This window comes from Agrilus planipennis, unplaced genomic scaffold, assembly GCF_000699045.2.
Source record: "Agrilus planipennis isolate EAB-ADULT unplaced genomic scaffold, Apla_2.0 scaffold62, whole genome shotgun sequence".
NCBI classification, from domain to species: Eukaryota; Metazoa; Arthropoda; class Insecta; order Coleoptera; family Buprestidae; genus Agrilus; species Agrilus planipennis.
The window spans coordinates 55,004-66,856 of NW_020438875.1; the positions used below are offsets into that span (position 1 = coordinate 55,004).

The 11,853-nt window shown below is 37.6% G+C and overlaps 2 protein-coding genes across 6 annotated transcripts in view; one reads left to right on the forward strand and one right to left on the reverse strand.

Moving 5' to 3' along the window:
* The window catches only part of LOC108734519 (unconventional myosin-XVIIIa), a 37,670-nt gene that overhangs the window by 14,224 nt on the left and 11,593 nt on the right, over positions 1–11,853 (reverse strand). For 2 of the 3 annotated variants that reach the window (XM_025981008.1, XM_025981006.1), the window contains exons 5-11: positions 1,873–1,939; positions 1,541–1,817; positions 1,166–1,484; positions 824–1,095; positions 591–759; positions 341–523; positions 56–265 (exon numbers count right to left, since the gene is read on the reverse strand). The exons of the other annotated variant lie outside the window; for it this stretch is intronic. In XM_025981008.1, coding sequence (XP_025836793.1) covers positions 56–265; positions 341–523; positions 591–759; positions 824–1,095; positions 1,166–1,484; positions 1,541–1,817; positions 1,873–1,939 — 1,497 coding nt within the window. The remainder of the gene's footprint in view (positions 1–55; positions 266–340; positions 524–590; positions 760–823; positions 1,096–1,165; positions 1,485–1,540; positions 1,818–1,872; positions 1,940–11,853) is intronic. 3 annotated transcript variants of the gene reach the window in all.
* On the forward strand, positions 2,024–11,339 carry LOC112906610 (inositol 2-dehydrogenase-like). 3 transcript variants are annotated; one of them, XM_025981042.1, is made up of 9 exons: positions 2,024–2,872; positions 9,319–9,409; positions 9,482–9,561; positions 9,634–9,796; positions 9,858–10,037; positions 10,263–10,390; positions 10,461–10,684; positions 10,882–11,053; positions 11,132–11,339. In XM_025981042.1, the coding sequence occupies exons 1-9, from the start codon at positions 2,107–2,109 to the stop codon at positions 11,239–11,241; spliced, it is 1,914 nt and encodes a 637-aa protein (XP_025836827.1). In that variant the 5' UTR covers positions 2,024–2,106; the 3' UTR covers positions 11,242–11,339. The 3 variants fall into 3 exon arrangements, with proteins under 3 accessions (XP_025836827.1, XP_025836831.1, XP_025836837.1); XM_025981046.1 differs by lacking the exon at positions 2,024–2,872 and adding an exon at positions 8,248–8,382 and having other exon boundaries at positions 11,132–11,289; XM_025981052.1 differs by lacking the exon at positions 2,024–2,872 and adding an exon at positions 9,157–9,260 and having other exon boundaries at positions 11,132–11,289.

The following is an 11,853-nucleotide window of genomic DNA, read 5'->3' on the forward strand; positions in this document are numbered from 1 at the left end:
ACCACTTATTTGCATGCAGTTAAAGTGTTTCCAAAGTAGTTTCGGTGCACCCTACCTGACTAAGGCCGACCCTGTAACCGGACATGTCCAAATCTAAAGTCAAAAGAACGTCTTCGACAGCCTTCCGTTCGTCCAGGATCGGACTCGCGGGTTTCAACTCGCCGGTCAACAGTTGGAAACGTCTTCGGAATTCAGACAAGGGCATCGCCTGGGGGAATCCCTGTTTGCACATACGGACTGATTCCAACAACTGACCACCCCGTAACTAGAATAACACACGAACATCTCAAGCTAGAAAAACTATTTCCTCCAGAAAAAGGAACCGTGTATTCGTTATCACCTGCGATCGTAACAAAGGAACGTTGATGACGGCATCTTCGGGATCGGAATCGCTGGAAGACACCCCCAACAGGGTCGGATTGCTGTCGCAAACACCTGCGTTGTGCTGAGGAAGTAAGCAATAGACGAAACGTAATTTTGTTCGACGTAAAGTCTCTACCAGACCATCCACGGAGAATTTTGTCTGAAATAGAGAGCACAAACAAAAACGTCCACTGCCCCTAATATCAGATTTTGTCTGTCAATAATACCTGTAAACAGATCGACTTCCTTTTGATTGCAGCCGCTCCTGCGGTGAATGTCCTTCGAATACTGGAAGCCCTACGCAAAGATTGAGACCCTTCGATTCCCGTCATTGACCCGCTGAAGCTAGAAGGACCTAAACCCCTAGAATTAACAAACATCTTCACGACATCGTCCCTGTAAGAAAATAAAGAGAAAATGGTCTTCCCGAGAGACGCAACACACGAGAGAATCCACTCACTTGCTGCTTTCTTGAAGAAGAGTAACCGCCGATCTAGAAACGGGATTCTCCCTGCTAGCCTTCACCCAGCCGTTAGTGTTGTACAAGACCGGGTTAGTACCCTGCAAATGCTGTAAAACAAACTGGCCGCTTCCCGGAGCTTTCCTTATCAAAACCTGATGCTCCTTGTCTCCGTAATGAGTGAAAACTCGTTCAAGGAAAGCCTCGTCCGAAGTACCAGGACACATCGCTTCCTCGTCCAATAACCACAACATCCCTCGCCTGTCACATTCCTGTTAATAATGAAATAAAAAAAAAAAAACAAAAAAAGAAAATTCGAGAAGCTATTATATCTCGACAAACCTGAAGATCGCTTTGAGAGGTACGCACTACAGTTGAATGAGCAGTTTTATCGAGAAGATTGACCATAGGACGCGGGTTGATGCAGTTGTCGCCCTCAAAATCGTACGCCTCGAGTTCCACATTTTCCTGAACGTATTTGTTATGAGGCGCCACCATATTCGTGTAGTAGAACAAAAGCTGGAGCCTCTCTTGCAAATAATTGTGGCAAAGTTCTTCGAACGAAGCGCCGGTTTGCTTGCCACAAGTGGCGGGATTTTGAAATCCCGGCGCATCCACCAAAAGTATCGACGAGACCGTATGAACTGGGGCGGATATGGACCTAAATTGCACGCAAATTGTCATCAAATTTCCGATATTCCACGACGAATTTAGTACCTATTAATGAGCGATATAACAGCATTGAATAATTCCGAATAGAGACCAACGACCATTCCTTCCAAGGCCTCTAAACCTACGACATCCCTATCGATACCTTTCTCGATCGGAGATGGAGTCCTGAAAGGAGCCCTGGGAGTACTTGGCGTTCCTAAACTTCCCGAAGGAAGTCCGAATATTAAGCGAGACAGTTCTTCGACAGTTGTGCCCAGAAGATACGCTGCCCTTTGGGCCGATTGAGGATTTAGGAACTGATAACGACTGTTAGATATACCGGCTAAAAATTCAATTTATTCTCACGTTTGGTTAATAAAACCGTACTACCTACGAACCTTTTGTTGCCCCGGCGCATCCTAAATGATATATGGCGGCCAAAACGAGCCAAATTACTTTCTGCTCCTGTTCGATGACGCCCAACGTGTNAAAAATATACTACTGTCAGTACGACAACTGAACGTCTAAATATATTTTATTGCGTCACTTATTTTAATAAAAACATGTCAAAAAAAAAATGTAACGTCTCCACTCTTAATAAAAAATTAGAATAAGATACTGCCAACAGCACCATGGAATTTTTAAGATCGCTGATGTTTTCCAGACAAAATGACACGCAGGAAAGTGAGAATCAAGTGCAACATTCGGAAGATGACGAAACGATGTTTGTTCGGAGGTACAGGGCAAAATTGGCTACTTTATTAAAGGAGGAACAACTAACGGAATATGATCTGAGTAATTCTGGAAAAACCAACGTCTCAATTAACACTTCTTCTACCTCGCTTTGCAATAATCTTCAGGAAGAAACGCAGCAACAGATCGAATACTTCTTGCATCAATCAGTAACAAATCTCAAAGAAAAACCACCGAATCCAAAAGGAGATCTCGTATTTGGAGGTATAAAAGCCATGTCCAAATACTTAAACAATTTATGTAACTGCGATGTGTGTCGACCGAAATCCAAAGGACTGATGCACGACCTTTTGATCAGCGCCGGCGACGACGACAATTCTACCGACGACGACGATACAATACACTTTTGCAATGCACGTCAAAAAATCGTAACCGATCCTGTTACTGCGGGAGCTGCGAAACAATGGTTTGATATCCAAAGGCCGAAACTCCATCTCCAACCGTTGGTGATGAGGAACTACGAGACGAAATTAAAAAAAAAATCGGACAAGAACCAAGATACTGACATTGGTAGATCGCGAGGGAAGATAAAAGTATTTCCCAGGAAAGGCGCACGAAAACAAAAGGTTGCTGATACCGTTACGAAATTGACCGCTAAAAATGTAAACGAGTGTCAAAGCGAACTCGTTCAAATACACGAATTAGGTGAGTATTAAAAGGATTCATGCTGAGTGGCATATAAACAAATGAATGACTTAAGTGAATTGTGAACCTATGCAAAAAGATTATACATATTTCGCAATTTCGTGTCGTTGCCGAGACGCCCATTCAAGAAAAACAGGTAAACTGTGTCAGAAAAGGACCTTGAATAGTCATTTCACAGATGCAACATTTCTCTCGTAACACATAGGCAGTCACTGTACTGCGTGGTGTGTATTGCATAGGCGGCATAAAAAATGTCCAAATTGTAACATACATACATCACCTTTGCTACTACCCACAACATTTACCGTACGAGAACCGTTTTATTTAAATTAAGATTCAAGAAACTACCGCGCGCTATTATAAATTGATTCCCGCGAAAAAAATGTAAAGGTCCATCTCTCCTCCACCCTCACCTGTTCTATCCCTTCCTCCTCCAGTCTTTGGAGGATAAAATCGTTCCAACTCTTAAGATAACTGCCCTCGTCTCCAATAGTAGCTTTTCGGTTCAAAGCAATATTATACAACTCTTCCCAAGTAGCGGTTTTGATTTTTTGAAGCTTCTTAATGCTTTTTCTAAAAGAAGTCCTCAGCCTTCCGCCACCAACGACGACCACATTTACCGGTTTAACGGAGGGTTTAGGAGGAACTTGGGGTTTAGATTGTGGAACGGATTCGGTTGCAGGTTGATGATGAACGCTTTCTTCGACTTTAACGGATTTTTGAGCGATGTTGTTTTTGCTTACTGTCGGTACTACGTTTTTGTAATAATCACCTGAAACGGTGGTGTGCCCGAATTTTCTATTGAAAGAAACTCTGAGTGACGTTTTAAATTCAATTTTTTCAGGCTTATTAATGACAGAAGTAGCAGCAGCAGCAGCAATGGTGCTAGTGGCAGGAATTTTTATCTCATCAAAAGAGTGATCACTGTTACAGGATTTTGTGTACGATCGTCGTTGGCCAGGTTCTGCTCGAAACGATGCCCTACTCTTTAGAATTTCTTTAAGTCTTTGTCGTCTTTCTGCCCTGGGATCTTTCGACGAACCGCCCAGATGAACGTCAAAGTCGTCTTTTACTTCTTTAGGTTTGGCATTTCCTAGCTTATCGGGAGCACTCCCGCTTCGTCGGAACGACGGGAACCTTCTTCTGAATGAGCTGCAATTGTTTTCTTCTTTCTTTGTTGGAAACGTTGGCACCAGGCTTTCTTCAAAGCTCTTGTTTTGTGTTGGAGAAGCCCTACTGTTCAGGATTTGCTTGAGTCTCTCGCGCCTAATTTCTTGGGGATTTTTTGAAGCCCGATCGTCAGATTTCGTAGCGGTATTGTCCTTTTTCACTCCCAAATTCACAGGAGCACTATCGCTTCTTTTGAACGCCGCAAATTTTTTCTTTAAAGATTTATTTTCCGGCTTGTTCCTGTCGAATGGTTCTTCCTGAGTCCCGGATTCGACCGATTCAGTTTCGCTGTGTCCGTCAGAGCTCAAGCTGGACACTTTTTGAAACGATGGCACGTTTTTAGGAATCTCGCAGGACTTGCAGTTCCTTTTCTCATGTATTTTGCAAGTCCTGTTATATTCGTCAGAAGTAGCGTTATATTTTCCGGATGCATGAGCTACTCCACTGCACGATTTGTGGTGTTTCTGAGGATCGTCCCTGAAGGAGAAGGTTCTTTTGCTATTGCGCAACGAGCTCTCGAAAAAGCTGTACATTTTCACCTTCGTTATGAGTGCATGGAATATTAGTTAAAACAATTGTCGGTAAGCTAATTTATCTGTTTACTATTTTGTTGCAAAGTCGCACGACGGACGTAAGGTTTGATAAGTGTACCTATGCTAATGAACTTTGTCAATACGTATTAAGAACACTAATTTATGGCAACACTTCATGTTAAATGGGATAAAGGTTTTCTACTTCAATAACAAAAAAAATGATTACAATAACGCGTAAATGATCGCAAGCGGTCTGCTTTCTCGCACAACTAATCTACTACCTAATATTTTTTAGCAAATACGCTGAATCGCTAAAAAGTCAAATTGTGCAAATTAAACGCAAATAATAAACAGAAGCAAAAGAATGTTATTCAAGGTCGGCTCAAACGCGACATTTGGCTACGGTCTGAGCAAATAATATTTTCAACCGATCTTGGTAACTACATGTTTTTACATGAAAAAAACGGAAACAAAAAGTCTCAAACACTTTCGATAACACACCAACTGCTGCACCTCTCACGATTCCTTCAAGTCCTTTACCTCCTTCCTCATCAAGGAAAATACAACACCGTTATTTCGGACATCCGGTAAACAGAAGCGACACTTGTTATCATAAATTAGCAAACACATCCTCACTATCGACGTGTGTTTTAATAACAGACAAAGTCTCCACCGCTACTGAGAGCAACATGCACCTTAGAAAACACGATAAACAATAACAACATGATGTAGATTTAATACAGTAACTACCCAAAGGCAGGAAGAAACGAACGAGCTGTGTGGCGTGTCGTGTATAAAAGCTGCGGCAAAATCGACTACGAAACGCGACTTTACGTTTATACGTTACGTGTAATGTGGTATATGTGTTTCTGTATGCGTCTACATCTTTTCCCTTTAATACATATATATGTAAGACACCTTAGTATGCAGAGCTTACGATTAGTTTAGTTACATTGTGTGCTTAGGAAATGCGAAGGCAGGTCCGTAAGATATGCGCGTGCCTACCACAGACAGCAAACACAACACTTCTTTGCATGCTCATTAACAATAAAATTTTAAAACAAAAATCTACAGCACTCCACAAAAATTTCGGCCACTCCGAAACAATATACGCGGCAACAATATTAAAAACACCTTTATGGAGTTATCATTACGAGATTGTAATTGTTACGCCCCCTTTTTTTGGGTTTTAGTTACGCATTTTTATTGCCCTCCACTTTACATGTTCAATATTTATGAATAAGCCTCCTTTTTAAGCGTAGAGATAAATATGTGCTGTTACTATTATTACAGTCGTGATATTTAATAAGTGACAATAAATTAATAGTTTCATTGATGCAATAAATGTACCATAAAGGAATAGAACGATGGTGACGTAGTCACTGGATATTTTACGTTTTCCCTTTTGTTTGAGCATCACTTCATTTATATACCTGCGATAAGATTTAATACATTCGAATTGCTAAATATATTCCTGCGAATTACTCAATTTTAATATTCGTAATAAAACGAATGCAATATCGTTTAATTTTAAACCTATCCCGAAATTCTGGCGTAGGAAATACAGTGACCTGGAATTCAGATGGGCCCGGCGTAATTGAACGAACGCAAAAAATTTAATTTAGATAATAAAAAGGATTAACGAGAGATAAACTTAATTGATCAACTATCAATCATTTTGATAATATTTCTTTTAATAGAGGTTATGTCATAAAAATCTATCGTCTCATCTCCTAATTAAGTCAGAAAGTTATTTGCATAAGTTGTTATTACAAAAGCTATGAAAACTACCCTTGCGTAGAATTTTACTTACTGAAACTTAATATCTGTAACGTATGAAATACAACTGCGTATCTATTATAAACATACGTATAAATGATTCACAGTTAATAGGTACGTAGATATCGTAGTAGTTTAAAAAGAAAGCAATTTCTTTAATCATTGTAAAACGCCTTTTGTTATTCGTTAGAAAACAATGTCGTTTCTGCATATTTTAAAAATATTACTTATTATTCACATAGGACACGTACCTAACTGTTTAAACAAATATATTATTTAAATAATAATCGGTTAACATCTGCCATGCATAAACATGAACATAGGTACTTCAAATTGTATAAAAAACTGAATTCACTTTGGCTAGAAATTAGCAATGAAAAATAATGCAAACGATTTTCAAACAAGTATCGAAAAAGATCAATACAGCCTAAATATTTTTATGCTAAATTAAGTACCTATTGTACAATACTGGATCCTGATTGCATCCTTTTTAATTCCGAAATTAATAAGAAATTCTTCAAAAGATCAGGGTTCAGCATTTTGCAAAGACTTTATTACCTATTTACATTAAATTTTGAACAAAATATAACTGAAGCCTCCAGTAACGAATTATAAAATAATTTACATAATAGACGAATAAAATTATTCCTGCTATTTCATCGAATGTTATTACAAGTTAACACCTGAAGACCTAAAGGCAGAATAAGTTATAGATGTAAAATAACATTGTTACTTCTCCGACAAATTTCCATAAGCAATATTCCTCGTCCTCGTTATTATGCAATGTTAGAAACCGCAGATATTCGATACCGGTACATCTGACAAATGTTTTTCAATTTTACGAATTTCTTCAAGTAAGACATGATTTTAAGTTCTTATTCGGAATGAACATAAACAAAATGTTTTTCAGTCAATCTTTGAGCCCCAATTATTAACCAAATTTTTGTGTTGTTTTATGTTATCTTACTGTTTTATTGTTAGCCATTAAATTATCGATTTTTGCTCTTGATCAACACGGCTTAGGCAACCAATGTTACGCAACTGTTTATTGTTAACCATAATAATTCTAATAGGAAAGCAATCTTTGCAACTGCTACATCAGAAAGAAGTAGAAATCGGCATTTTTTGCTCATTCCATTCATAAGAATCAGTAAATATACAATACAAAAAAAAAAAACAACAACGGCATAAGATCATTTTAAATTACGTTGTTAAATTTCTAACAAAGGTGTGGTAATTATTCTCACTTGCCGTCCAGTTTCATTTCAATTTATGCTCATTCGGTTCCGTGTAACAAATAATGATATAAATAATACGAAAATAGATAATTTCACTGATTTTTTGAGTTTAACACATAATTAAACAACGTATTCCATAACGGTTTCTAATAAATACACGTCCTTACAATACGTGACGGAAGTTTAAAAACAGAATTACTTTTGAACCTCCTACCAAATGATTCACTTTGACTAACTTTTACGCCTCATAAAGTTGAAATATTACAGAATCCGATTTATAAAAAGTTATAGGATGAGATATGTATCGAGAGCAGAAAAGCATTTAAAGACAATTGGTACACAGTAAGTGGTTAATTAAAACGAAAATGATTTTAGGTACGACTCGTTAAAGACACGCTTAAGTAGACATTGCAAATCAACTGAAACCAGGTGAAATAGAACAAAACAAGTGTAAACTAAAAATTAATATATAACTAGGTGCATTTAGCGTTTCTTCACGTGATATTATATTTATATTATTTACAAAGCACAATAGTTCCTGAGTCAACGATAAAAGAAAATACATTTGTTCATGAAATTACTATTTAAATGCCAGAACATGCTCTCTCGTTCTCGTTTAGGTAGTTATATAGTAAGTCAGTCAGGCATCGGCAGTGCCAATTTAACGTTAATATCCAAACCAACACGAAACGCAAGGCAGACCGGACTATACATCGTATACAACAAGTGCGGCGTCTATTTAATCAAAAATAACTTCGTCAGCCAAGAGATCTTTGAGCAATAAATTTTCGTAAGTTTAATGCTTTTATCTAAATTTTAAATAAGTACCCATTTTTTATTTTTATTTTATCTTAATTTCATTTCATTTAGCAAACCAAATACCGCGTAAGGGTTTTATCAGAAGTAATTTCGTTTCTCTGACACTGATAAGTCAATATAGAAATTCCATCGAGATACGTAGGATACCAAACTATTATTAAGATGATGATGATGATGATGATGATGATAAGCATCTCAACAAGTAGTAAAACGATTGAAACAATTGAATACGGTAGCCTATTAAAGTTTCAATACCCTCTATCTGCACAAATACAGACGTGATAAAACCGTAATATATGTACATAGTATATTATCGTATTTATTTAGTAGTATCTACTTATACATGTGTATCAAAATGTAAATGAAAATAACCAATATTAACTGCTTTAAATAATTTCTTTTTCTTCGTATGAAATAGGTCTAATTTTAACGTACATGCATTATTAAAAAGTCGAAGGCATTACAAGTTTAATTTCCTGGCGCCTTCACCATTTTTCTTTCTAGTCGCGATATTTATAAGTCTATGTGCATAGCGGGGCGGGGATATTAAATGTACATATGAATTCTTTTCTGTCGTCCCCTAAAAGTTTCATACTGATATTGTATCAAGTTGTATGGACTATGACAATTCCATAATTTTCCTAGCACTTAAGTATTTGTCAGTAAACAGAACCGTAATCCCTATATTTTAATGAATAAAAGCTATTGATAAGTTTATCAGCGGTAATAAATTGAAGATTAAAGTTAAAAACAAGCATTTTAATATCTGTCTGCAAATAAACATATGTAGGTATATAAATGTGTTAAGTGTTTGTGCTGCAACTCCAGAAATTTCCGCGCCTTACAGCAGTAAGGGTGCCTACATAATAATTGTTTATAAGTAGTTTTTGTCTCGTCTTTTTTCAAGATATCAAGATGAGCACCCTCCAATTCAAAGGTGAATCGCCCTACAAATTACCTCCCCCGACTGTTCCAGAAGACGACTATCTCTACATCAAGTATGAAAATTACTAACTAGTCCAAAATTTACGTTAATTAATTATGTGCTGCGTCACCTGTTTCTCTTTAAGATTCAACAAAGACTTCAACTTGGAAGGATGCGAAGAGGGAAAACCAGTTGGACTAGCACTTTTTGGAGCTGGAAGAGCCGGTAATCAATCAAAACTTTCTTTTTGTTTAATTTTTAATCGTGGTGATCGTACGAACGAAAATAACATTGTAGGTACAATCCATTTGCGTACGATAGCGAAAAACGTACGAGTTAAATTACATTACATAGTTGAGGACGTTCAAGAGAAATGGGACAAACTGAAAAGATATTGGGATCTACCGGACACGGTTTTTTTGACTAGCGTCGAAGCTGACAAGGTTTACAAAGACCTACGGTAAATGTTCGCGAAATTTCGCGCCATAAAATGTAATTTACAAGTCATTCGTGCATTGTAGGGTTGATGCTGTAGTAATCGCTACACCGACCAAATACCACGAAGGAATTGTCTTAAAGGCACTGGAGCATGGTAAAGCTGTATTTTGTGAAAAACCTATCGGCCTCACAGCCGAAGGAACAAAAAAGTGCTACGAAAAAGCCAAAAAAGTGGGAAAACCCCTGTTTGCCGCCTTCAATAAGTATGTATATTTAATCGTCACGGTCTTATACGGGGAAATGTTTATCTTTATGGCTTAACGATTCCTTAACCTTTCAACATTAAAATTACCAACAACCACCCGTCATAAGGGTAATTTGGCAAAACTGTTCTCGTATAAATGGAGTTTTTTTTTGCAAAACAATAAGCCGTGAAGATAAAACAACTTTTTATATTTAAATCGCTATTGCAACTACATATATTTAAGGCGATACGATACGGCTTACGCAGCTGTAAAAAGGAGGGTTGAGCAGGGTGAAGTAGGACATCTTAGGATGTTTAAAGCTTCGGTTAAAGACAGCCAACTGGCACCCGTATCGTACTTGAAAGGTTCAGGTAAACCGTAACTAAAAAATTTTGGGATGTAAAGGAACAGCCGGTCACTTTGATGCGCTATTTATTCTAGGCGGATTTTTCGTCGACAGTGTCATTCACGAATTGGACCTGATGGTCTGGTTTGTGGGAGAATATCCGACAACTGTATCGGCAATAGGAAAATCAAATATACCGGAAATTGAAGAAATTGGCGATTACGACACCGTTGTCGCCACGTTCGGTTTCCCGAGCGGAGCTATTGGAATAATCGACAATTGCAGACATTCTACTTTTGGATACGATCAAAGAATAGAAGTAAGTTTTAAAACTATTGATAACACATATCTCTTTTATGCTAAAATTCCCCATGTCGACGAAACTATAACGCAAGTGCGATCCAGCACACCGACAACGGGGCTGGCTACTGTCCTCTGGGCGAGCTTAGCTAGTGCTATGGAATAAATTGGAGCAAAAATTCGAATCAGCGACTTTGAAAATTTTATAATTTTCAGGTATTTGGATCTAAAGGAATGATTAAGGTGGATAATGAACATCCTTGCCATTCTATTGAGACCCTTGCCGGTTTGGATGCAACAAAAAGATCGCCGATATGGTACACATTCCCGTCTAGATACAGAAACGCGTATAACAATGAAATGGAACATTTCTTAAGCATCTGTCAAGGTATGTACCTACAATTTTTATAACAATCTGCTAGAACGAGTAGGATTTTTACTTAAAAATTTTTTTTTTTTGGTGCAGGTATTGATAAGGTGTTGATTAGCGAAAGTGACGTGCTAGCAACCAGCAGGATCGCCGGCGCCTGCACTGAATCCGCAAGGACGGGAAAAATTGTAACGTTGAAATGGTAAATGAAGAAATTAGACATAAGACGTTACATTATAAAAACAAAAAAAAAACACGAAAAGCATTTAACACAAATAGTTATAATAAAATCGTTTCGAATTAATTGGGCTTTTGTTTTCTGGGATATCACTTTTTCTAGTTGAGGAACGAAATATAAAAAAATGTGCGTGTATGTGTGGCATAATGAAAACCAAATAAAATAGAACCGAAAGGAATTGAGGAAGTTTGACCTCGATTCAATAAAGTCAGCTGCTTGTTGAGTTACATTCCGCACTTGTAGAATGGCACGAAGGGTACGGCTTCAACTAGGAATGCATCACTTTCGCAGCGAATCATGACACTAAAAAGGGTTATCACAAGAAAACAAACTCCTCGTCGATTAAATAGAACATATGTTTATAGCATACAACATATTAAAACAATATTCCGCCAGTCGTCGAGCTGTAAATGCAAATGTTCCTCCTCTTCATCTGTAAAATTTTCACGTTTCCTGACCAAAAACTTCAACAAAAGATGTGGGAGTACCTACTAATCATGAAAAAAAAACAAACCTCGTGGAAATGCAGACAAAACCCCTCAATGCTCCTCTCGAACTTTGTTGTCTTTTTTGCTACTTT

What these genes read in the sequence shown, in the direction of transcription:
- LOC112906610 (XM_025981042.1), top strand. Translation starts at nt 2,107, where the DNA reads ATGGAATTTTTAAGATCGCTGATGTTTTCCAGACAAAATGACACGCAG. An exon ending in CTGTTTGCCGCCTTCAATAA is followed by an intron (nt 10,038 to 10,262) that starts GTATGTATATTT and finishes CATATATTTAAG; the next exon opens with GCGATACGATACGGCTTACG. An exon ending in TTTCTTAAGCATCTGTCAAG is followed by an intron (nt 11,054 to 11,131) that starts GTATGTACCTAC and finishes TTTTTGGTGCAG; the next exon opens with GTATTGATAAGGTGTTGATT.